The 27,795-nt window shown below is 28.1% G+C and overlaps 3 protein-coding genes across 3 annotated transcripts in view; 1 reads left to right on the forward strand and 2 right to left on the reverse strand.

Annotated features, from left to right (window-relative positions):
• Positions 1-263: 263 nt before the first annotated feature.
• On the reverse strand, positions 264-22,218 carry LOC119667613 (dual specificity protein kinase splB). Its single transcript, XM_038076917.1, has 6 exons — positions 22,042-22,218; positions 19,455-19,599; positions 17,155-17,453; positions 16,546-16,698; positions 13,910-14,113; positions 264-1,158 (listed from the first exon to the last, which is right to left on the reverse strand). The coding sequence occupies exons 1-6, from the start codon at positions 22,216-22,218 to the stop codon at positions 748-750; spliced, it is 1,389 nt and encodes a 462-aa protein (XP_037932845.1). The 3' UTR covers positions 264-747.
• Positions 5,726-7,474, forward strand: LOC119672565 (spermine oxidase-like). The gene has a single exon (XM_038083639.1). The coding sequence runs from the start codon at positions 5,901-5,903 to the stop codon at positions 7,341-7,343; it is 1,443 nt and encodes a 480-aa protein (XP_037939567.1). The 5' UTR covers positions 5,726-5,900; the 3' UTR covers positions 7,344-7,474.
• A 2,175-nt stretch (positions 22,219-24,393) lies between the features above and the next one.
• LOC119667614 (CCN family member 4-like) overlaps positions 24,394-27,795 on the reverse strand; it is a 9,663-nt gene continuing 6,261 nt past the window's right edge. The window contains exon 5 of the mRNA XM_038076918.1: positions 24,394-24,408. Coding sequence (XP_037932846.1) covers positions 24,394-24,408 — 15 coding nt within the window. The remainder of the gene's footprint in view (positions 24,409-27,795) is intronic.

Here is a 27,795-nt window from a genome sequence, read left to right on the forward strand (position 1 = left end):
TAAACAATTCAGGCATTAACTAAATATGCATTAATAATTACATACAATTTTATAAGTTTTACTTTAATTGTTGATATATGTTATGTATGTCTTGAAGTCACATTTAAAGGACTTTCTCGGTAAATTTATTAATTCGACAATATTTATAATTTTGCATTAAATATTTCATATGTATTTCGTAAGCAGATATGTAATTTCATATAATAAAATATTTTTATAACACTGAGTTTTAGTTTAATATATTTTAATTCTTAAAACTGCACATAAAAATTTATAGATTTTCTGTTGTCAAATTATTTTCACGAAATGAATCGTTCAAATTATTTATTTCCTTCACAAACCACAGCAGCTGCGCCATACTTTTTATTGTCACTAAGTGACGCGCTCATTGCCAGCGGATATGCTTCATTCAGTTGAATCGGTTGTTGAATCGCAATCCTTGCTTTTACTTAACCGCTCCGAAAATAGCTGACAACGCTGCCATTCTACTACTTTTCAAATATTTATTCATTAAAGTCGTTTACTTCGCATACATACACACGCATAAAGTCACCAATTCGCTCTCGTTTACGTTTCCTATGCTTGATCCAATAATTTTATTTTTTTTTGTTTTATTTTTCGGATTTATTTTCTTATAGAATTTTCATACATTTTTTTTTGGCTTGTAACGCCCTTGATGCCATGTTCTGCTCTTGGTTGTATTTCAGTTGTTGGCCAGTGTTGCCGATAAGCGCGTTTTTTCTTCTGTTATGTGCGTTGCAGTTGTTGAACGTGCTGTTGCTTGTGAGATGGGCGCATGTATACAGTTTGGTATCCGTGTTCCTGTTTTTGTTTTTGTTTTTGTGTTTGTTTCTGTTGTTGTTCATGTTCATGTTCATGCTGAACTTGGTGTAGTTTTGTGGTTGTCCTGCTGCCACTGTGATAAACAATTCTGTTATTTTTGTTGCTTTGTCTGCTTTCCGGATACGGTATTATGTCTGGTTGGTATTCACCAGATGCAGCTGAATAGTCATAACGATTTTTCGCGTTATTAATGTTGTTACTGTCGTCATTATTATTTATATTGTTGCTACTATTGTTATTTTGGTTGTAGTCATCAGTTTTGAATTTATCATTATAATTGTTGTTGTTAAGTTGTTGTGGGTTGTTGCAATTATTCTGTAATTATAAAAGTAAAGTTTTTATTAATTTCTTGTTAAAAATATCAAAGCGTTTTGTGATACTAAATAATTCACAATTAATACACATAAACGCTTAAGGACAATATTTAAGTGACATATAGTATAGTAATTGAGATATTAAGAACTTCTCAATAACTTTGTTTTTACCGAAAAAAAAGCATTACTGAGGTGAATGCAACCCTGCTAGGCAGGACGACAGGTAGAAAGAAGCCAGTAGGATAGATAAACACGCACAATCGGTTTAAGTATATAAAATAATGACAAATTGTTTGTGAAATAATATGAATAGTAAGTGAAACTGTCAATTGAATACTTAAAAACTTTCGATTTATGTAAAGGTTACATTTTTATTATTCAAAATTGTGTCTATATCATTCCTGTTCTTTTGTAAACATATCACAAAAGAACAATATAATAAAGCACTACTTTTGATGGTGGCTCTGGAAGAACTGAACATTTTGTTAGATCTATAACTGCAAAACACTTTATAAAATTTAAAGTTTCGAAAATGAATAGTTATTGTTTGCAATTATGAGTAAAAACATTTTATTTTTTACATGATTCTGAGTAACATTTGTATTTTCAGGATTTTTCAATGTTAACAGAGAAAGGTAAGTGAATTAAGTATTATTTGTCAAATATTTGTTGACAGTAAACTAGATATTTTGTACGTACTTCCAAAAACCGTTCACAATAGACGAATTTTTAGTATTGGCAACCATGTAATTTGAGTTGCTTATTAGTTAGGCCGTTTCAAAAAATGTTGACTAAATAAGCCAACAGTGTTGTTGTTTCATATTTTATTTTTGAAATTAGCGGTTATTCTTTGGTGATATGCTTACAAAAGAAAAGGCTTATTACATCTTTCTAGAACAAAGTTGTAGTATTTTATATGTAACAAAACAAAACTTTAAATATTAAATATTTTTATATGTAATATTAACTGTCACTGAAACTTATTCTTGATTTCGTCAGCAAAACAATTTTAAAACAAAAAAATTTGTATAAGAATCTTAACACTGATAATAAAATTGAATCATAATTTCCACAAATTCAAGTTAATTTAAATTGTAGAGATCACCGAAGTACAGTATTGTACAGTACAAACTTATGCTATTGTGAATACCTTTGAGGATTAAATTAAATATAGAAATTAATGCAAAATTGAACAGAACTGTTATTTATCATATATACATATCATATGTATAAAGTATTTATGTATATATGTGTAAAGTATTTATTATATTGTTGCGAAGATACAATTCGATTTAAGTTAACTGAGATAATTTTGAATTATGTCAGTTAGATAGTAAATAAGTTTTTTAAATGTAGTTGGTTAATTTTAGGAGAATACAGTGGTTGGTTATTTTAAGGAATAAAGTTGTGTGTTTTTCAGAATATAAATAACGGTTATAATTAATACAAGCTTAACATTATTCACTTATCAGGATCCAGTGTTATCGAACGAAGCGTTAGAATAAACGTAACAATATGTTTATATCACATATGCAAAATAAAGATTTTGTGAAAGTAGTTAAGAAGTGTGGACATATGATAAATATGACAATCAAATTACAATGATATATCATATGAATTGATATATTTTCTAATGTTAATTTAAAATTTTGACTGCTGAAATTGCAATCAAATCTTTCGTGCGAATCCAGCATTAACCATCATTGAGTTATTTAATAATGGATAACATTTTGCCCAATCCTACATATATTATTCGAATTTAAATACTATGTTTAAAACGGAAACGAATTAAGATTTCACATGAGAATGAATAAATAGTCGGCGATATGTGGGGTAACTTTAATCAAGAATTGAAACTTCGAACTAAATGTTAAATTTTTAATATTTATCAAATCACACATAATAAAAACCAATTAAATGCTTAAATTAGTTTATGAAACCGTCAACAGATATCAGCAAAAAAACTGTGTACAGAAAGTCAACGTAAAATTGTTTTTATTATGAAATCACTGCACTTAAGCACTTTTACTCTTTCTTAACTCGAGGTATTTTCAAAACCCCTCTTTACACCTTTACTGAATTATTGTTTATCACTTCATCAGACTAAGCAATAATTGACCTCAGATCTGCATACCTCCCCGAGGAGCTTGTAACCATTCTGAGATTTGATAACGCAGTGTTGGTAAGTCTGTCAGTTTTTGCAAATAATTTCAGGGCTCTATCCTTTATGTATTTTTTTATGGGATCAATCTTGAGGTCTCTGAGAATGTCATTCATCCTAATGTATTTTCAAAATTTGACATAACAGTTAATTCGCTGAATTAATTTTACAAATATTATATCTAAAAATTTATATTAAGATTATTTTATAAAAACTACAATTATTTGATTATTATAATTTATTTAATAACTGAATATATAACACCACACAAAAAAAAACTACCCACATTGTTTTATTTTTAGTATCTATTTTAAATAATTTTAAATTAATTGTGGCTCAATTGTGGTTTACAATTAATTAAAATAATTTTTAATATTTTTTTATTATTGATTAAACCAAATAATAAAAAATTAATTAATCAAAACTTAAAATCACATACATTTACAGTTGCTTATATCTTTACAATGGGATTACTAAAACCATAAAATTTGCACGCGAATACCAAAATGATAAGATTTTGAAATTACGAGTTTGTTTATATAATTTTATTATTGGTTTTTTATTAATTATAAACAAAATGTTTATGCATTTCGTAGTTAAATGCATTGCGGAATTGTACGATATTCCAAATGCAGAAACAGAAAAAAAAAACAAAACAAAGTAATTAAAATACTGGAATTTAACTAGATTAGATATTATAATATATATATGGAATCAGAAAGTGGTATACCAAAGTGATAAGACTTTAATCAAATTAATATTATCTTTCTTTATTTTGCCAGTTGCTTAACTAGCAAAAAAAATTTCTGACAAAAACATATGTCGGAATCGGCGTTTCATATTGCAGCTATATGTAAATTTGAACCGGTATGAATAAAATTTTGTGTATTCTTTATATATTCATATAAACTGTAAATAGTTAAATTCTGTAACAAATTTAAACTGGAATATTTATATTAAAAACGACAAAACCAGATTTCCGAATATTCGGTTTATATGGCAGCTATAGGTTATAGGATTCCGGTTTTGGTCATTCCGTGAAATGATAAGGTCTGCTCTCGAAATGTATCTCTTTCTTTAGGTTAAGTTAAAGACTGCGGGATAAGCTTGGCTCGTCGTTTAACTCGTCGAGCTGACTAAAAATATACAATATGTACTTAATGGAATCTACTACGCTTCTTTAATTACGTTACAAAAATGTTAACGCCTAAAATACTCTATTTACACTTATTTGTCTAAAGAATATAAAAATAAATTTTAATCAAACTCAATAAATATTTCAAAACTTTAATACATATAGCAATTATTTAACAAAATGTATATTATGCTATTTATTATAAGAATAGAACTAAATGATCACGCTATAGTAATCATTTTAAATATTTATTATATCAATTTACAGTACATATAATGCAGTTTTCCTAATACAACATTTTTTAAAAATAAATTGTCTTTATTAATATTAAACTAATTATTAATGTCTGTTTTGTGGAACGAAACTAAATGCTTAATATAAACTATTGCTTTGAATAGAGAGGTATTTTGAACTATAGTAAATTACAACAACACAAAAAAAATCGACCCGAGTTCGATTCCTGGTACTTACAGTCTCAAAAAATAATTATTAAATAAATTAAATACAAGAATTATTTCCAAGACCACTGATGAAGGGTATTTGGCAATACTCGAAACAGCTGTATAGTCAGCCAAAAATTCAGTTAATTAAAATAACATAAAAAAAATAGAATTTCTGTTGTTGTAGTTCTCTACTGTTCGAAAAAACCTCTTTATTAAAATTTTATTAATAATAAAAATGTATTATATACATCTAATATGTATCCATATGTGTTTATTATGCGATTCTCATCACTATTTACTTAAAATCTTTAATACGCTTACTATATAGTTTTTTATTAATAACTATTTACTTATTAAATTAAAAACCTAACTTGTTATAAAATATATTAAATTTCCTAAACTACACACAAATAGTTTGCATTTATGAAAACTGATAAGACGAAAATATTAAGTAGTGCAACAAAATTTTAGATTACATTTTAATCAAATAAATTATAAGGCAATTAATTATTTATGAGGCTTATCTCTTATGCTTATACTACAAATATATATATACATATTCACCGTCAATAAATCTGTTAATTATAATTCACACATATTTTTAACAATGTAGCGTGATGCACTGTTCGTAGTTGCCAACGAAGTAAAATGAAAATATACCACCTAAGCGAAACTATCTCAAACGCGGCGTTACTTACACAAAGATATCTGTATCTCAAACTATATTAGGTTTATTGTGTATTTTGTAAAAATATGCACACTCTCTTCCACATACAAAAATGCTAATCGCTCTAAATTTATCAGCAACAAAAGAAAGCGCAGAAAGAAAACATAAATGAGCGGAGTGACGACAACATTTTCAGTTGTTGATGACACGTCGAATTCGCAGAACATAAGTCGATTTTTGCGTTTGTGTTTACGTTTTATTCCAGTTTTGTAAAATATCTAAACAAAAAAATCTATCTCTATCTTTTGATATTATCGCTTAATTAAATAGTATAGAAATGAATACTATAAGAAATTCAAAAACCGCAAGAATTGTTATTATTGGCGCGGGACCGTCTGGCATAGCTGCTGCTACAAAACTAATTAAGTCTGGCTTTGAGAATGTTTTAGTCATTGAAGCTGAGAGCCGAGTAGGAGGTCGAATATATACAGTGGATTTCGCTGACAATGTTGTGGATCTGGGCGCACAATGGTGTCATGGTGAGAAAAAGAATGTTGTTTATGAATTGGTCAAAGATTTGAATCTGCTGGAAACGACTGGTACTATTTATGATGATTACGTTTGTATACGCTCAAATCGTGAAGTTCTATCGGATGATGTTGCAGATGTACTTAAAACAATTGCATTCGAAACCATACCTGAACGGCAGAAAGGTTTATTAAAGTATGAAGGCTCTTTGGGATCTTATTTGGTAGAAACTTATTGGCGTGAATTAGAAAAAAGTCCAAATATAGATCGCACAATTGCACATGAGTTTCTGGATAATATGAAAAAATTCGAAAACTCTGTAGAGGCATCAGATACGGTTTTCGAGGTCTCTGGTCAGGGACATTTGGATTATTGGATTTGCGAGGGTGAATTATTATTAAACTGGAAAGATAAAGGATTCCATACACTATTAAAACTTTTAATGAAGTCTAAAGGAAATGAAACAAATGATTTGGGCATACTTAATAAGCGTGTGATATTAAATAAAAAAATCGAACACATTGCTTGGCAAAAAGGTGATGAAGCTATTATAAAATGTGTTGATGGTCAACTCATTGAAGCGGATCATATCATTTGCACAGTCTCACTGGGTGTACTTAAAGAAAACTATAAGAAAATGTTTACACCGCTGTTGCCACCAGCAAAGTGTCGTGCTATTGAGGGTCTTAAATTGGGTACTGTTAATAAATTTTTCATGGAATTCAAAGTACCATTTGGACCACCAGACTGGACTGGTTTTATGTTTTTATGGACACAAGAAGATCTTGATGAATTACGAAATACTGATTATTTCTGGTTAGAGAGTGTTTTTGGCTTTTTCCGCGTTTCATATCAGCCTCGCATATTAGGCGGTTGGATTATAGGACCACATGGTCGTCATATGGAAACACTCACTGTTTCAGAAGTTCAAAAAGCTATATTATGGTTATTTAGAAAATTCTTTACATTCCCTATACCAGAGCCTATTAATTTTATGCGTACTCAATGGTATTCTAATCCCAACTTCCGTGGTAGCTATACTTTTCGTTCAATGTATACCGATGAGTTACGTACTGGTGCTTGGGATTTAGCTTCACCGTTGACTAATGGCGCTGGCAAGCCAGTATTACAATTCGCTGGAGAAGCAACTCACACACACTATTACTCAACAGTACATGGTGCGGTAGAGAGTGGTTGGCGTGAAGCGGAACGCTTAATTGCATTCTACCAAAGCAGACCCTCGCAGCTGTGATGGGGAAATATGATAAGTACTTTACTTGGTAGTACTTTACGTTTTAAAGCCGATAGAATGTCAATGGCAAATGTGTTAAAAAGAAACTTTTATGGCAAACTTAAAGATAAGTTTTAATTAAGATTAGTAAATAAAAGTAATGATAAACTGAAAATAGTAAAAATTATTTCAATTAGCAATAAAATTTTCGCAAATCGTTAGACACATACTGTTTACTTTAAAGCAATATTTATTAGATTTCAAGCTCTAAAGTATGTGGTTTGGTTGTTTGGTTGTTTGATTGTTTTCATACTAATTAATTGAACTAGTAATAAACAGTATTGATTACGCATATCATAGCTATTTCTTGACAATTAATTATAATTAATTAATTTTTAAACATTTTTCACTGCTACTTTAATAATTTTTTATGGCATAATATGGTTATTATGCGACATTCAATTATAGTCTTTTAAATAGATAGATTGTAAATATAAATTTACTAAAGAAAAATATAATATACTTCTGAAATTTTAATGTTTTTTTGGAAAATTCTTTATAATATTCTGAAATTAAGTAAATGTCATACACAGTAGTATTTATCTTTACATAATAGTGCAAAAAGAGATAAAATACATAAAGAGCTCATAAATATACTACAAAAAAGTACGCTTCGAGACAATTTTAAATTAAATCACTTAAGCATCGAATGAATAAATAAGTTATAAAAAATAAAAATGGTAAAACTCATTAAGTTGAAAAATGCATACGGATAAGTTATGACTACCTTTGCTCAGATAAATAAAATTAAAGATACATATAAACATGAAGTACTTGTGTACTCATGTATTTTTAAGGATGCGTACAGTTGCAATAAATGATAAAAAAAAAAAAAAAAAATAAACTACAGTAGCAACAGTAGAACAATCAACATCGTGCGAGCTTTGTTGCTAACTCTAATCTGCAACTAATCCAGCTGGTGCACAGTGTCATTGTGGCAAAATTTATAAGCTTCCCTGTAGCTGTGGTTAGGTTGTATAAAATTTGAATTTTAAATGGCAGAGGAAAGATTTGGATGAAGGTGCTTTTGTTTGCAGAAAATACTTGAAAAGATAAGTTAGCAATTTTTAAACATAAAAACTTATAAAACAAGTCAGACAGACAGACAGTTTTGCTTTAAAGATAATTTAGTGAATCCCAACCAAATATATTCCGAATCTACAAAATAGTTTTTCCTTGTGTTAATTGAAGTGCATTCAATAATATTTTATTAACATTTTAAAACTAAAACTTATACGTATCTCGATAATATTGTTTTTGTGCAGAATTTTTATTACATTGTAAAATCTTTTTGCATATGAAAGTATAAGATATATAAAGTATATATAATTGAGCTAACTATGCAATTTATTTGTTTTTTGTTGCTGTAAATAAATACACATTTATTGTGTATGTTTTAGTAGTATCCGTAGCAATTTAATAAAATAAAGTCATATAAGTTAGAAAATGCAGGAAACGGATATGAAAATGTTTCTCGTGATGTCATTATCATTTCTAAGGACACTAAAATACACAAGCACATTTATTTGTTTGTTGCATACTCGGGAATCTGGCTCTGGTAACGAGAATCTGAATAGACTTTGGTATTTGCAACACGTACAACAATTACAATTTGTTATTTTCATAGCCTTGCAATGTGTATGTGACATTTTGTATTAAATTTCCAAGCAAAATTATTTCAACCATTTTTTGTGACTTTAAATTGAAATTTATTATCTAACAATTTTGTAATGTTGGCAATTGTCTGACAATTATCTCTTTAAGAGCAATGAAAGTTCATTTATTATGTTTATATTAAATATTGACTTCATTTGAAATAGGATATATGTACATATATATGCTGAAAGAAGAATAGTTATTAGTAACAAAATTTTTTTATTATGCATTATTAGTTTGAATTTTAAGAGTTTAAGGTAATATGGACGAAAAGACACTACCTACATTTATATTTATATTTATTAATTAATTACTATGATTACTATTAATTATAAACAGAATTCAAGAACTTAGTCTATTCACATATGCTTTCCAGACACCCCTATTACTGGCTAACGCTCTCAGCTAGCTAAATGATTTGTTAGTTTCGCTATTTATCGATCTTCTCCATGTAGTTTCTGGCCGTCCACGATTCCTTTTACCTTGTGCGTTCCATTCTAATGCTGAGTGTGCAATTTCACTTTCACCTTTTATATATATCTCTTTAAAATCGTAAAGTTTTAACTACCAATGCAAAATAATACAATATTAGGCATTTTCTTTTGTAAGTATATCACAAATGAACAACAATTAATTTAAATAAAAGAAATACAAAATGAATATTAGAAGGGCACGGGTAAGCACTTTTATCTTTTGTATTTAAATTAATTAATTTATTTACTTATTTAAAGGAATTAGTAAATGAAGTAACCAAAATCACGAAATTACACTTCTCCAAAACATCATATTGGGTTGTGAATTGTCCTATTCAGATGATTCTTAATCTGATAATAAATATATAACGTTTTAGATGACAAAATACTTTACAAATAAAATATTTATTCATAAAATGTTTCAATGAAAACTTTAAAAATAAAATTTTTTAATACTATATTGTTTGGTTAGTTGTATTTCAAAGGAAATTTCTCTGCAATATATATATATATATATAAAACTTTTAAAACGCTCAACAATCATAAACTAGATGCAATAAAATACACAATTTTATAATTCTCATTTGATTTCTTTTATACAAAATAATAATACAAATTTTTCTTAAATTATAATTCTCATTAGGTTATTTTATTTGCCAACATAAAGTAATTACTTTTCGGAAATTCTAAATTTCAAAATTATTACATATGATGCAATAGTTTATTTATATTTTGATTTATATAATTGAACATATTCTCGACAGATAAAGAACACATATGAAGAGGTTAAATTTTGAAAATAAACTTTAAATTAAACTTCATTAACATTTGTAACATTAATTGTTAAAATAATATGTTCATTCATTTCAAAGAAATACGCCTAATATTGTTGAACTATGGGCATGAAACCAGTTATAGCAATTACTTATGTACTACAACTAATTACAATATAAGTGTATCCATGTCACAAAACTACAATTTTTGAAACCCTGTAGTTTTTTTTATTTTTTATGCAAATCATATGCGTCTTCCTGCTCAGTTTCCAAATTTTTGTATTCTTCCCAAAACCCCTAAACCCTACATCAAAATTTCAAATTTTAACTTTTACTCACATTTTTGGCAATATAGTTTTTTCATAAATCGGCACTATTTACATATCTAAAATATCTTCTCAATTTTTGTCGTAAATTATCCAAATATACATTTTCGTATATGCTTATATTACAATAAGCTACATTTAGTGCTATCAAATCTGAGTAAATTTCTAATGTTAAAAATATAAAATATTACAACAGATGGATGAATAAGCGGATTGAGAAATGAACATATGGAAATACACTTCTTATGGCTGTTAAGAAATTTGATTGCTTATATGAAGTACATCATTAGGCTTGAAAATTTATTTTTTCAATGCATATAATATTTTTACAAAGATTGCAATCAAAATCTTAATCTTCCTAATCTTCAACGGATTTGTCTCTATGCACATATCTTAGCAGTTAAATGATAGAAAAATTCATTTTCACACACCCTTCACAACTTTATTCAGTATTTGATACAATCTCCTAATGAAAACAGATACTCTTCTGCTATAATATTTCTATAAGGTCTATACTTATTTTGGAAATTTGCATTTATATAATATCTTAACAGTTTTCAACACTGCTGCTCCTCTGATCATTGCTAATTTTTTTGCTATTTTATTTTCCTAATAAAATTAAATATACCTACAAATATTCGAATATCACTATGCAGACACCACCTAATTCCGTTTTTCTGAACTAGTAGAGATATTGCAACGAAATGTCCTTTAATATAGTTTTTGAGAGCAGCTTTCTTCTGAATGTTCCCAATCAGCTTACAGAAATCTCTCCATTATGCGACCGGAACAAAATCAAGTTTTATATTTTTTGAATTACTCAAAAACTGTAACAGATAGATGAATATAAAAGCATTTGTAAAATCACTTTAAACACATTTCAGTTTGGAATATGACTTTTTATAACCAGGCATGTGTTAAAATCAGTTACTTTATGCGTTCTTTGAAATGTCTTTCCACTTATGCATGGTGAATCATATATAAAAACTTATATTCAAATAAGTTAATGAATGATTAGAAGGGGTTTAGGAGGAGGATTGTAAGAAGTTTTATTATGGGGAAGTTTGAGAGTGTTATGAGGTTTACTATGAAAGGCATTATGAGGAATACTATGCGTGGAACTACGTGAGAGACTATAAAAATTATGAAGGGTATTATTAAGAGGACTATTTAAAGAATTTTGAGGAAAACTATAAAAGGGGTGTACTTCGAGGGTAACTATGCAAAAGACTCACATGAAAGAGACTATGAGAGAGGTCTTTAGAAGGACTCTGCAAAAGGGCTAAAAGGGGGACTATAAAGAGGACTATCACTAACTACATTTCTTTGTCCTTTGTCATCCTCTACCAAAAAAGCCGAACACGCACTTGTGTAATATATTTTCTTCTTAAATTAAGAATAAGCCATTATAGAGAGAAGCCATTATAAACATCATTCACTTACAAAACCATTCACCATCTGGTCTAAAATCAACAAGTTGCAAGTTGACGATATGTATAGTTAAATTATTTCTTTACCCAGTGTACTATCCTAGAGTGAACCCTAGTGACAACAATAGACATCAAAGAGATGATCTAAAACAGTGGTTCCGACTTTAGTGTTATTGAGTGATATGTTAGCATACATAATAACGATTATACTATTTTTTAATATTAAATTAAATCTATTTCAAGTAGTGTCCACTGCACTTATACTCTTATAATAGTATAAAATTACCGAAACCTTTTTTTTAAATATTTTAAGTAATTTTTATAGACCGATTGAACTGTTATCCTTATTCGAAGTTAACTTTCGCTATTTGAATGGCTTTTAAAAACATAATTTCAAAAAGTACGAAGGTGGTTTGATAAGTCAGTGACTTTTTGAATTTCCCGCCCAGTTACTCCAAATGCAACAGTGCTGCCGTCAGCTGTAATCTACCAGTGATCAACTTTTTAATTTTGAGCAAGTTATGCCATTTCTTTAAGTCTGGAAACAGAAAATAGTCGCAGGGGGATAAATCTAGAGAATATGCTGGATGGGGAAGCAGTTCGTATCCCAATTCGTGGATTTGGGATCGTAATGCTTATTCAGCACACGAAATTCACTTTTTTTCCATTTTCATAAAAATTCACGAGGTTGTCTGCTTTGAACGGCTATCAAACACCAACTGAACGACGTAACTTAGGTAGATTACAGCTGACGGCAGCACTGTTGCATTTGGAGAAACTGCGCGGGAAATTAAAAAGTCACTGACTTACAAACCGCCCTCGTAACCATAAGTATTTCAATATATTGCTACGTCGTATTATTTGGTTTGTTTAATAAAAACATTTTTTATTGTTATATTTGCTATATTATGTATGATATTAACAGTATATCCTTTTCTTTTAAGTACCACAGAACAATTCCATTGTTATATATATTTTCTTTGTTAATTTATATCAGCTTTCGCACAAAATTATATACTAAATCAATCTGTTTTCTTTTATGAAAACTCAATATTGACATAACTTGCAAGATTAAAAAAAAGTAGAATGAAATGACACATATTTTGTTTAATAAAATTACATTTCAGTTAAAGGAATGCAATAAAAAATTATTAATTTTTCCAAACACATGTATGGAACCATAAAATCGTACTCCTATGTACGTTTACTAGTGGTTACAGGACCAGCATTTGTTTACATTGCACAAAGAATGAAGATGCAAGGAGCTATCTAGAAGCTAGGTGTATTAAAAGTCTCCAAGCTCATATAAAAAACCAATCAGTTCAATTGAAAAGATAAAACAAAGTCGTAAACAAGCAAACAATAAAAATAATAACAAAAGCATTTGTCATTTGTTGTTTGTAAGGATATAAATAAAAAAATGATTAAAATGAAAAAAACACAATAATTCCAAATCAATTGCTAAAAAAGGACTAAAGAAAGGACTTGAAAAAAAAAAACAATTTGGACAGAGTAATATGAAAAAATAAATAAAAAGATATAAAATATCAAAAAACAAAAAAAAAACAATTAAAAATTGAGTCGTTGATAGCAGAAACTATAAAGGATAACTGAAAATAAATTGCTGGAAACAAGTATCTCAACTGAAATTTCAAAAGAAAAAAATTCATAGAAATCATTTTTGCATTACAATTATTTTGTTGTTATTATTTTTTTCTTGTCAGTTTGTTTTTTTTTTCTTTTTATTTTTTTTTTTTGTTTCTCTAAGCATATTTAGTATTCCTCAATATTTTCGTAATCAAAATTGTAGTTATTTTGTTTTATTTGTGCTTGTTTATTTTAGATGAGAGCCTAGGAATGAATACTTACTTTTTTACTGCATTCACATTTCAATATCCATTCGATTGCAATGAATTTATTTTCAATTTGCATTTGATGCGATTGCAGATATTCTTGATCGATTGGCTCCAAAGACTGTGTATCCCATAGCTCTGCAGCATTGCCTTGCTGTTGTAATTGTTGCTCGGCAAAATTAATTGGATCACCGGCATTTAAAGGACATAACAGCTCAACCTAGAATTGTAAAGACGAAAAAAAAAAATTTAATATTGAAGAGTATTTGTAGTGTTATCGGAAATGTTGTTAAACGGAAATTGAAAATAAGAGAAGAGTGTTAACAGCATTTTACTTCATTCATTTAAAAACATATTAAATTCACAAATGAAATCAACTTTTGTTGTATTTTGAAACAAACAAAAAAAAAATACAACAAAAAAATCTCTTTCCAAAGATTGATGATTTCTGATGCAGAAAATTAAAAGAAAAAGCTAAATTGAAAATTGCATAAAGAAATTACAAAACTAAAAGTCTTGTTTTAATTAAATTTCTATTTAATGACATAAGCCCCTCAAACTATTAAAATCTCACAAAGTTCAATTCGAAAGTTATGAACGGAAATCGAAGGAAATTAATTTAAGTTGTTGAACTTAAAACCTTTTATTGGGAACGATAAAAAGTTCTATTGAAAAGGATTGTCCGTTGCACAAAGCTTCATGAGAAAGGAAATTGCATTATTCAATATTGACTAGGATATTAATATGGAATAAATAAATTAAATAATAAAAAAAATATTATGTGTAATTTAATTCGATGGAAATCCTATGTAATGTTAAATATTTAGTACATTAGAAATATTAGGAAAGTATTCTTTTTAATTATAACAAATGATAAATTGATATATTATCAAACGCAGATGAATACGGATCATGCTACTTAACTGGTTCAATTTACATTGCAAGAAAGCAATGCGTGATTGAAGAAAAGTGGATTTAATAAAAAATGGTAAGATTCAAAAATAAAAAAAATATTTGACAATAACTTTGACAAAAAAATAAGATTTTCAGCAAAAATAATTAAATAATTATATATAAAAATAATAAAAAAAAAAAAAAATAATTTTTTGTAAAAATTATTTCCAAGACCACTGATGAAGGGTATTTGGCAATACTCGAAACAGCTGTATGGTCAGCCAAAAATTCAATTAATTAAAATATTTAAAAAAAAATAATTTTTGTTGTTGTTTCACTTCTGTTCGAAAACCTCTTTATGTATATAAAAATAATTAAATAATAAATAAAAAATTAAATAATAAAATTAAATAATTAAATAATAAAAATAATTAAAAGTTTGCAAACAAAATCACGTTTAAATTAAAGGATGTATAGCAGTATGACATAAAACGATAAAGATTTCGGGTCAGTTGGGTAATGAACACTGACTCTAAGCGTCAAATTTAGCACGGTACGAGTTCAACCTTTGGTAGTTGTAATCACAAAGAATTATTTAGGAATAATTATATATAAGAAATAATTCCAAAACCACTGATGATGATTATTTTGCAATATTCGAAACAGCCTTTATAGTTAGCCAAAAATTTAATTTAAAATATTAAAAATTATTTGTTGTAGTAGTTTACTAGTGTTCGAAACCTGTCAATTAATATACAATAGTTTCTTTTAAGTAATATAGTCACTAAAATCATAACTGATATTGAAATGTAATTTAATAAAATGTTAAATTAACTGGTATATAAAAACTTGAGAAGTGTTTCTACAAAACTTTTTAGGTAAACTTTTTTCTAACACCAAGTATCTTAATACTGCATTATTTCGATACGTATTTTTTATATTTTAGTCTCAGGAATCATATCTACACTGTTCAAAAACTTTTCAGAAAACACATTTTGCGTGACTTCACGAATTTTTTTAACTAAAAATATTTTATGGTATTTAATCAGACAATAATACATATCCTACACTAGTATTTTGTTAAAATAGTAATTCAACATTGTAGAACAAAGTACAAGTTTCTTTGTACATATTTATTTCAACATAATGTTAAACATATCACATGTTATAAAAACCAATCCTTGAATCCTTATAGTGACGTTTCTGTTATGAACACAAAATGACGAATTGAGATACTTTCGCATCATAACCAGCTGTGAATATTTTCAAGCTATTTATAATACTCTTGGAAACTTATCGCCACTGCAACTGTATTTTGTTTAACCAATATTACATGTGTTTTACATGTTTACTTTAAACTTGTCAACAACAATTTTTCTTTTCAAAATACCAACAATTTCTATTTTAAGGAATCTTACAGATAGTATGTGGTAATGGATGAAAATTGAGATAAATAATCATTATTAAATTATTAAAAAATTTTCTATTTATTATTTCTGAACAATCATTTTTGTGATAGTAATGGATGAGAATTGAAATAAATAATTATTATGAAATTATTATTAACTAAAATTGTGTTCAGTGCTAAAAGTAGTGCAGTTATATAAATGAAATGATATAAATTTTTTTTTATGTTTACAATATTATATATTTATCATAAAAATAATTTCAATAGAATTTTAAGCAACTACAAAGTAAAACTTTCATCACTTCTTCATAATTACTAAAAATTTTATATGAAAACTGAATCGTACTTACTTGGATTGTTGTTGAAACTGAAGGCACACAGCATTTGCTTGTATGATGACAACGTCCACATAGTTTGGGACGATATAATTTCCTTGAAACACATGAACCCAAGCGTATACGTGCTGGTCCCAAGCGCTGTATACTCCGACATTCGTGCCCTTTCTACATTGAGCACATGTAGAAGGGAATGCACAAGAATTATTTCAAATAGAAGAAAGTTACACATTAGAAATGAAAATTAGAATTACAATCGAAAATTTTGTTAAAATTTTTAACCCAAAAGCTCAAATCCCAAAAGATGCTAACTTATTTCTCTTTTGGTAACCCAAAATTCAATTGTGTTTTTCATTTACGTTATTGTGCTAATTTTATTTATTTATTTTTTGTTTTTTATTTATTGTTTTTATTTTTTTGTTCAAGTTTAAAGTTAAAAAGTTCAGAAAAGAGCAATTTAAATACAACAAATGAATCCTTTTTAGAATGAATTTATTTTCTAAAAAATACAAAAGCTCTAAGCAGCAATGGCACAATCCAACAAGGGAGCATTTCATCACATTGTGTGAAAATCTAATATAAAACTTATAAACTAAATTGTGTGTTATTTTAGGATTTACTCACCCGGATTCGGTGCTCCTGTTCGTGCAATAGCTGTGCTGCTATTTGATAATTATCCTTAATATTCTTATGTTGACTGCTACTTATATATTTAGACTCACTACTGCTACTTAATTGTTTGTTTAATGCTATTAAATTGTTTTTATTGTCGAGATCACATTTGCGATTTTCACAAAGTCGCAGATTGCTTAATTGATTACAGCCTGCTGTGGTGCTTGTGAAACGCGTTGATACGCCCATGCCGCAGTTTTGTGAACATGGCGTCCATGGGCTGGTTGAGGAATTGTGGCAGGTGGCATAGACTACAATGACAGTCAATAGAAACGTAATTAGTTAGATATGATATACTATATAAAAATAAGTTCATTATATTTCCTTTTTCAATAACATAAAAGTTATGAGGATTAAAATTATTAACAACCTATTAAATAATAAACAATTTAGTAGTATATTTTCGTAATTATGTTGTTAATGTGTTAATGTAGTAACTGTATATTAACATAATATTGCAGCAAATTTCAAAATTTATGAAATAAAATTAACACGTGCATCATATGTTACATATACGAACTTAGGTTAAACTATGGTCGCTGGTTGATACAGCAGACAACTTAATCTATAATCTTAACTATTGGATTATTGGATATTTATTGTTAATTTTATTTCTCTTTATTTCATACAACGTAACACAACTTAACCAAATGCGAACTTCAGACTAATAATTACTACTATTATAAATAAATTTAATAAACATAACCAATCCCTTTTAATCATGACTGCCGCCCATCTACTCTTATCGTCCTGAAAACAATAAATGAAGATGCTTAATAAATTAAGCATTGTAATTAATTGAAAATATATAAGGAATAATGAATTTAAATGAAGATGAGCTACTTTTCTTAAGTAAAAAATATTTGTTCAAAGCTATATATTTTTATAGTTCCTGAGGATGAAAGTTGTAATTAATTTAAGTAAAATATTAAATATACACGAAAAAAATTAAATAATTTTAAATTAACAAAGCACCGCACACAAAACATTAAAACTAAATTAAAAATACTTGAAAAGTTTGTACAATCTTGGCTACTTGTGGAAAAAACACGACTAATCATCGCTTCTAACTTCACAGGCATGAGTTCTAAGCCTGGCATTTGCAGTTCAAATAAATTACATACGGACTATAAATTAATTAAAAAATTTGAATATTTGCTAAGAATACTGATGATGAGTACTTGACAATACTCGAAACAGCGTATGGTCAGCCAAACTTCAATAAATTGAATAAAAATATTTGTTGTTGTCTTTTCATTTGTATTCGAACCCTTCTGACTTTTAATTGAAAATGTTTGTAAAATTTGAAATAAAATAAAAACAAGTTTAATAAATTATTGATTTCATTGGACTCACATTATTAAATACTGAAAATTTGATTTTTATTTTTTGGTGTGGGAAATATATGGATAATACTAAAGTATATAGAGCAAATTTCAAAACTTTTTCAAAAAAAAGATTTTTGGTGAAGTAAAGACAAGTTGAATAAAATTATTGATTTTGTTGGTTTCACATTATTCAATAATGCGACATACTAAGAATTTTATTTTTATTTCTTATTATGGAAAATACATGAATTATAGTAAGTATATTTAGCAAATTTCAAAGCTTACTACATGAAAAAAAAAGATTTTTGGTGAACTAACACCATTTTCGTACCTATAGCTTATTTAAGATGCCAAGTGATTTATTTTGTAGAACAAAAAAATTATAATCTCAAAACGATTTTATGGGCCATTAGAATTTTATGGACTCCCAAAGCATCATATAATCAACATCGAATCATTAAAAAACCAATATATTTTGAACATGATTTTTATAATGTTTCCTTAACGAGTCGTTAATCTTTCGCTTGTTGTGATAAAAATAAAATTTATAAACGCAATCATAAATTTTTTCCCAAACACCACAAAAAAAGGAATTTTGGTTAAAATAAGAAATATTTGCACACTTCATTGTTGCTGATTTGTAATTATTTTGCTTATTTCTAAAAATATATATATATTTCTTATTGCACACTTAATTAACACTTTATTCCTTTCTGTGTAGTAATAATTACTAAGCGAAGTGAAATGAAAATGATTCGCACTCATATAAATTCTGTGCTAATTCTCCTTAAAAATCATTAGGTTGCACTCGAGCACCACTACAGATAAATATACTCATGCACGATTACTAAATTAAGGACACCACTGCACATAGTGATTATTTTTATATATATTTTTTATACTTTTTGTATGTCTGGCACTTACCATCAGCTGTCGGATTCTCACACAGCCACATTTTACAGCAATGGCCTGGTACCTCAACCATTCGAGGTGATCTGCATGAAATTGTATCCTCCGGTGCCGGAAGCTGTTCTTTCGGACACAACGATGAGCAAGCATGACGGCCATTCTGCGAAACGGTACACAGAAAAAACACAAAAAAATAAATAATATTAATAAAAATGAAGTGAAGTACAAAATGTGCTATGTGAGCAAGTGTAAGGCAAAAACAACATTGAAGTGTAAATAAAATAAAATTACCAAAATAAAGTCAACATTGTATAAGGACTTGTAGCAAAAGCATTATATAACCACTTTCCAACGTTTCTGCGGCCATATTTGTTGCTATAACACAGCAACAAATGAAAACACAAATAAAAGCAACATTACCAGGAGTTGCCATACTCACAAAACAAGGACGACCATTGTTACTGCTGAATTATTTGCTTATCTTATTCCACTGGTACCGTTTCTTCACTCGGTATTTTCCAATTTTTTATACACTCCAAAAAAAGAAACTCAATTTACGATTTAAATGAAATTGTGGCGAATAAATCGCAAAACAAGAAACCTATGAAGGTTTTAAGATGAGGAGCTTTTGCTTAGAAGGTGAAAAATGCGCATTTGAAAAGTGCATGGATTAAGTTTGCTTCAAACGCAACAGGGGGAAAAACAGAACAAACTGATTACAATTTCAAAATCTTTTCAGGTGTGGAGGTAACGATTTCAGTTAAGATATTATATATTTAAATTGGAAGTATTGTGATAAGTGCTTCAGTTAAGATTTGGAAAAATCTTGGCCTTATTTTTTTCTTTATTGATATTCTTTCAATTGTTATGAGATATGAGATTGGGCATGTGCTTAGTGCGAGACAACTCACTTATTTTGCACTATTTTATTAACTTAGTAATATTCTTATTAAAAAAGAAAATAAGGAATATGATGCCTACCCATCTACTTCTTTATTTCAATTTGTCACCAAAGTGCATGTAAAAAAATTAAAAACTTTCTGAGATTAGAACCACCTCTTGTAATATCAGAATATTTAATGCATGATAATATCTTGAAATAAAAACAAATTTTATATTCTTATATAGATGGGCTATATTTCTTATTAGGTATTATATTTCTTTCGGTATGCATCAATTACCTTGATATTTGTTGATAATTGCCCTAGCTGTTTCAATATGAAAAAGTGAAGCACTAAAGATATGTTCTAGGATAGGAGTATTGGAAAAATCACAGGATAGAACAGGAGACTAGTGTAATGAGAAAACGCAAATCTTTGCAATACTTGAGCGAAATTTATTAAAGTTGTATTGGAATGAATCTCGAATAAAATTATCAAAAGATTGGTGTTAAAGGAATTTAAACAAAACTGTCATAAAACAAGGGCAAGTGAAAAATTTCTCATCTCTCAGCAATAAGAATATCAAATAAAGTAGTTTCACTTAGCAGAACTCCAGTTGATAATTTTTTAGATCACTATAACCTCAGCCATCACCTTAATAAATCAGGTTTTCCATTCATTGATAACTATCGATTTTGTTGAACAGTATTGCAAAATATTTTAAACTACATTCTGCACAGGTTCCTGGTCACTATTCTGTAGTAGGTAAGTTGTTGGGTAATACCTTATCAATGACATTGTGAATTCTGTTCGTAAAGGACTGTAATCTTGCAATGTAATTTTTACCATCGTTAGACCGCTAACTTTGTCGATTCTATTCACAAGGGATTGAGATCAAGATAATGAAAAGCTCGTAAATAAAACTGATAGCGAAGAAGTTGGATTAAACCCGTGCATATTCTTGTTTTATATGCCGGAAGTAGTACACACCTAACAATCTTGGCTTGAAAGTATTATACTTTATAAAAAAATTTAAAATTTCATCTTATTTAGTTAATATACAATACAATATGTGCGAACAGCTATATATACCTAGAGTTATATATGCCAAGGTGCTAACAGAAGAGAGATATTTAAGGAGATGACTCCTTCGGGATTGTAGCTAAATCTGGCAAGCTGCTACCAATAGTAAGAAATTTTAAAAGACACTTGATACCTTATACCCGTCCAGAATAGCTAAATTTCCCAAGTTACTAACAATGGAAAGAGATTTTAAAAGATGATAGAAGCCCTATACTCCTCGAGCAACCCAGAATATGAAAGAAAGTAAGTATTATGTTAACACAATAATAAAACAAAATTTTTGAATAAAATATAAAAATATTGCATTAAATCATCAGAACTTAACAACACACATTTGTATCTTTATTTGGTTCTCTTTAAGACTTTCAAAACTCAGCACAGATTTTTTTATCAAAATCGATTTAAAATTTAGGAACCAAAGTTAATTAAATAAAAAGTACTACTAAACTGCCAAAATGCCCACATAAATCCTTTGTGTATTTTATATGCAATCCACTCTTGCTCAGTGCTGATAAAATGTTCTGAATACAGATTGAGTTCAATTTAATTGAAAACATTTATCTACAACACAAATAAAAGCATTCACACGTAGATACACCACCCGTACACCATTTGAAATAGAGTAAATGTCAACTTACCTCGCAGACACATTGTGTTTTGCAATCCAATTTGAATGTCTGTCCATGTGCATATGTTGTATTGCCAACAGTGCAGTTTGCTGTGTTGCGATGCGATGCGATGGGATGCGATGTGATGCGATGCAATTCCAACGGAAACCGGAAGTCATTTTGTTGTTTGCAAAACGCAAATGCCATAGAATGAATTTAACAAGAAAAATGATTTAAATTGTTATTGCATTCGTTTCGAAATTAAGTTTTACTACAATTTCGGCTATAAAAATGGGCACCAAGTGAAATGCCAAAAAACGAATAAAATTGAATTGCATTTCTTTTGTCTTGTCTTGCATAAGAAAAAATTTTGTTTTTTTTTTATATCTTTAAATTTTTTTTTGTTAGGAATATTGTAAAAATTTTATTAGAAACAAAACTGCAAATAGTTTCCTTATGCTTCACTACATATTCCCCCCATCTATGTAAGCACTGAAGTGTAAGCTTTTCTTTTCACACTCACAACATATGTGTTATTTAAATTATTAAGAGCCCTCAAGATAGTTGTGCTCCATCGGGTTTTATATAAAATAAAGTAAAATGAATTTTTATTTGACTATATTATGTATAATATTTGTTTTGTTTTTTAATAAAAAGTACTTTTAAAGTTATACAAGCAACAAATTTAATATATTTCTTTATAAGCATTGTTGGCTTTGCTTTTACTTAGAATGGTTATCAATTTTGTTATATTTTGATAATTAATTTTTTAAAAGTTTACTTAAAGGTTACCTGATATATTAGATCATTATGAGCCTTTATGGTATATTCGTCAGTAAATACATAATTGCAATTAAAATTGTGAAAATCGTACTTGGGAAAATGTTTGATATAAATAATTGAATTCATTTGTAATGATTTAATTTTACTGTTTAATTTTAAATAATTAATAATTCTGTAATTACTATAAATTTTATGTAAACTTTTATTGAAGGGAACGAAAATCTGAAAAAATTAAAAATTATTATGGTAGAAAAAAAAATAAATAATTGAATTAATTTTTAAATATTTAATTTAATTATTCAATATAAAAAAATTATTAATTATAAAATTACTATAAATTTTATGAAAATTTTCAACAAGTTTTAGCTTATTAAATTATTTAAAGTTAATTTTTTATGTAAATTTATGTCGTTTTCGATTGGTAAGTCTAAATTCGATCTAGATTTAGTCCCGATCTGTTAAATTTTGTTGCCAAATCGAACATGTTGTGAGTAAACTAACAGTTTTATGATATTGTTAATGAACACTCATATGTTTTATAAAAATATATATCGAATCAAAACACAGTTTATCCGTCAAATCTTATAAAACAGCTGATATGTTTACATATCATTTAAGTATTCTAGTTCATCTTTACTTGTTCTTTTTAAAAGATTTTATCAATTTTGTGTAAAATACAAGTTGCATATTTGTATTGAATTTCTGTATTGTATTTCTAAGACACACTATCTGCAACTCCATTAGCTCTATATAATTACATACAATAACTCTCAGGCTGAGAATCCAAATTCAAGAAAAGTTTTTGTATCATATTGGCAACTTTGTGCCATTGCAGAAGGCAGTAGCGGTGTTGGGAGTTGGCACGGTAAGGAGACGTTCTGAGAAACTAAAGGAATATAAGATCCAAAATGTGGTTTTCTCAGATTATGAGATTATATTTTTCTGAGGCAGTCATACAACAATGATAGTAGCAGAAAGATAGTACTGGCGTTAAGTGTGTGTGAAGTGAGTTGAAGTTCCAGAATAATAAAAAGGAGGTGGAAAATATTCAATTAAAAATTTAGTTTTCACTCAATTGTAACAAATGTTAGTTTCTAAGTGGTAAGATGCTTAAGGTTTTTTTAACTCAATTGTAACAAATGTTAGTTTCTAAGTGATAAGGTGCTTAAGGTTATATTAATATTTTTAACTATTATTATTATTGTGATAATAATTATTACTATCATAGTATTAATCCACAATTTCATTAATCCATATTTCATATATTTTTTTTCGGTCTGTCGGCTGAAATACAGCTCAAAGGTTTTTCATAAAACTTATGATAGTACCTAAAGGACGCCATAGTAACCTCCTCTAGCAGAAGAGGTATTCAAACTCTCCAAAATAGATTCTATACTACTTTTTTATTGATGCAACAGTGATTAGAGATCTAGTCCAAACCAAAAAGGAGACAAAATAAACCCTACGATCGCAGTGCCACATTCCATAAGAATAATAATAAACTTCTTTAGGGTGCTGGTAGTATTAACGTCGGCTCTAATCAAAAACCAAATCAAATACAGCAAACATAGCTGATCTAAGCACTGTAAATAACATCTCTCACTCAAATGTCTCCTGTAAATAAGTGTAATGTTATAAACTTATCAAAAAAAAAAACAAATCTGATGATATAATTTAACGATATAACTTCCGTTAATTTTACTGTAGGTTGTACTTTATAAGGTACAATCTATTTTTATTTATTTTTATTTTTTATTTATAATAAATGAAAAAGGTCTGTTTTTATTGTAATTCTTTAAATTTCAAAAAATCTGTCGAGATTAGAATCCTTAATTGAATTTACAAGTCTCAAGAACTTATAATCCGTGTTTAACCTTCACTAAAAAAGATAATATAATAAATAAGGATCAAAACTGAGCGCTTATACTCGTAAATATTGAAAACATAACTTTTTCCCTAATTATTTTTATATTAAATTTTTTTTAACTTTCAATTCCAATTTATGTTTCATTAAAAAAGTATGGCAACAAATTTCCAATAATTTATCAGTTATGGATTGTATGCCTTCAATGCTATAAATTTTCGCAAATTTCAATCTAACAAAATCAGTATAAAATGTCACGTCTTACGTTTTATAATCAAATAATTTTACTGCCACTAAATTGATAATATGTGACGTGACTGTAAAAGGGTATGAAAGTTCCTCACCGGCCGGTCTGCTGAAAATGGAAAATGGAAGAATGCTGTAAGCAGAAAATCTAAAACGAAAAATCATGTCAAAATGTTATTTAGCTATATTACATAAGTGTTGGGGGGGAAAAACGGCTTACATAAAAATGTTAGCATACTTATGCATAAATACAACGATTTATAAAATTGGCAAATAACCGGTGCTACAGGAAATGAAAGTTCAAACGAGTTATGACATTGACTTGCAAAGGATCTCATCAGAATTTGTATGTATTTCCACTGATGTATCATAAGTGACAGAACATTCAAATATTTACATTAAAGGATATATTAAATATTAAAGTTTTTCCACTTTGTTACTTTCACTCAGTTTTTATATTAGTTAAAGTTTTAGTTATCAAATGTAAAAGTATTTAATATAACTACTACAACAACTACTAGAAGTAATTAAAAGTTGATTGTTTGTAAAATTGGTTTAAAGTACTCCTTCTAAACTCTCATTACATTTTTAGTAAATTATGAAACATTTTCATATCAAACTTCTTTAAAGTAATTTGCGTTTAATACTCAATGAGTTAACCCACCACAAAGTCCCTTTTGCTTTGTAACTTTGTTCCTTGCTACCTTCACCACATATTAGTACTCGACATGCAATTACTCTCGAAAGTGCAATTTGCTAAATGTACTTCATGTTCGGCAAAGGCTGAATGAAGTATGCATAAAATAAAAAATAAAAAATAAAACAGTATAAGGTAGTATAAGGCAGTATAAGGAAAATCTCATTTTCATTCCAGTATTCTGGCTTGTCAACATATCAGTGCATATAGAACAAACTTTGTCTAATGCTCTGTAACGAATCGTTATCCTTAAGTTTACTACGAAAAATACCATTTTTTGCACTTTTTCTTCTTGTATTTTGTTCTGCTTTCCTCAGCTATCACTTGCTCTAATATAAATTTTTCTTCTTTATTTTACTTCAGTGTACTTATGTGCTTATGAAGTTTATTTGTATCTACTAGAATGAAATTTTTTCCTTATATAAATATGCAACTGTGTATTAAACTATATGTTGCTCCATATATGTTCGTTTTTTCCAACTTATTTTAGTTAGTGAACACAAAAACCTTTTAACTTTATGCCGTCCATTATCCTTTTTTGTCGTCTTAGCAAAGGACATTCTTTGGCAATTTTTTTCTTCTCTTCTTGATATTTTATCATCTTACAGATTATGCTCAGCTTTTTTTTTTATTTCCTTAAACATTATCACCATGATTGTGTATCACAACACTTATGCCATCAAATACAGTATCTTTCTGTTTCGGTTTTCGTACAATGTTCTAGCAAGTGTATCTGTATCTTTTTGTTTTTTGTTTTTGTTGTTGGGTCACTTGTTACACTATTACTAGCACATATAAATATATAGCAATTGTCGTCATATATAATATTTGCGATATGTCCTTATTATATATACATGTACGATATGAGTAAAAACTCATATCCTGCACATACGTGTGCTTGTATTGTTATTAATATTTGGTCTGCTGTTTGTTTATTATTTGAACGTTGGAACACGATGAGAAGGAAAACCAATGTACTCCGCCTTGAAGTATACCACCAAGGTTTTTTCTTTAAACAAAAAAAAATTTATTTATTATTGTAAATTGAAACTCATTCAAAACAGTTGTGGGAGCAACTTTTATTGTGTTTATATATATTTTTTTTTTCTCCTGATATAGTAGACTTAAGATATTTAATTCTGATTTTTCACTCATGGAAATGTAAAGCGCAACATTTATGTTAATAGTAGATAAAGTAAAAATATATGCACTATAGGAGTACAAATAATATATGGACACAACTAGTTCAATTCACATTTCGTTTTCTTCTATAGCAATGTGATAATTAAAATTTCTGCAGTTATTGTAGCACTCCATTCATAATTTGCAGTCAGCTGCATAAGAAATGTCAAGACTAAAAAGAGCATCAAATTATAATTGAGACATAAGTCCATGTTCATACACCTATATATTTACATTTTAAAAGGCTACTTAAAGTTTTGGAAATGACTTATCAGTTTTTACTCATAAAAGTAAAGGAACTCCAGAATAAAAAGGATTACTGAGACAACATACCACGATTAACACAATCCAAATCACTTATTGGTACCTACAACAATAAGAGATACCAGGATTGTATGAACCTATCAAAAGAAAAACTTAAAATCATCACAAGAATCCTAACAGGGCACTGTAAACCAAAATATCACCTTACAAGATTGGGTTTACATACGAAAAAAATGAGGCTATACATATGCTGCAAGAATGCCCTGCTCTAATGTGCATACGGAATAGGCTCGTGGGAATGTATATTCTTATGGAAGAGGCAATAAAACTCCGTAAAGTAGGTTCTATACTACTTTTTATTCACGCAACAATACAACAAAAATCCAAACCCAGAAGTGGTCAGAATAGACCCGACGGTCGCAGTACCACATCCCCTAACAAAAGTAATAATATCAGCTTTTATATAATAAATTTACTGATCTCATCATTAAATCATTACATCATTTAGCTTTAATAATAATATTGGCAAAATATCATTTCATTTTTTATTTGCATACTATTTGAAGCTGGCAAGTCAGTGTTTGCACATTGGCTACCGAATCTAATGGTTAATAAATAATACACCAAAAATTATTCAGATCGGACATTGCCAACAACTACTGAAGTGTTTTAAAAAAAATTAACAGGATTTTATGTATCATTGTGTCACTACAGATGAGACTGGTATGTATTGAAAATAACCTAACAG

This window comes from Teleopsis dalmanni, chromosome 1 (genome assembly GCF_002237135.1).
Source record: "Teleopsis dalmanni isolate 2A chromosome 1, ASM223713v2, whole genome shotgun sequence".
In the NCBI taxonomy this organism is placed as follows: domain Eukaryota; kingdom Metazoa; phylum Arthropoda; class Insecta; order Diptera; family Diopsidae; genus Teleopsis; species Teleopsis dalmanni.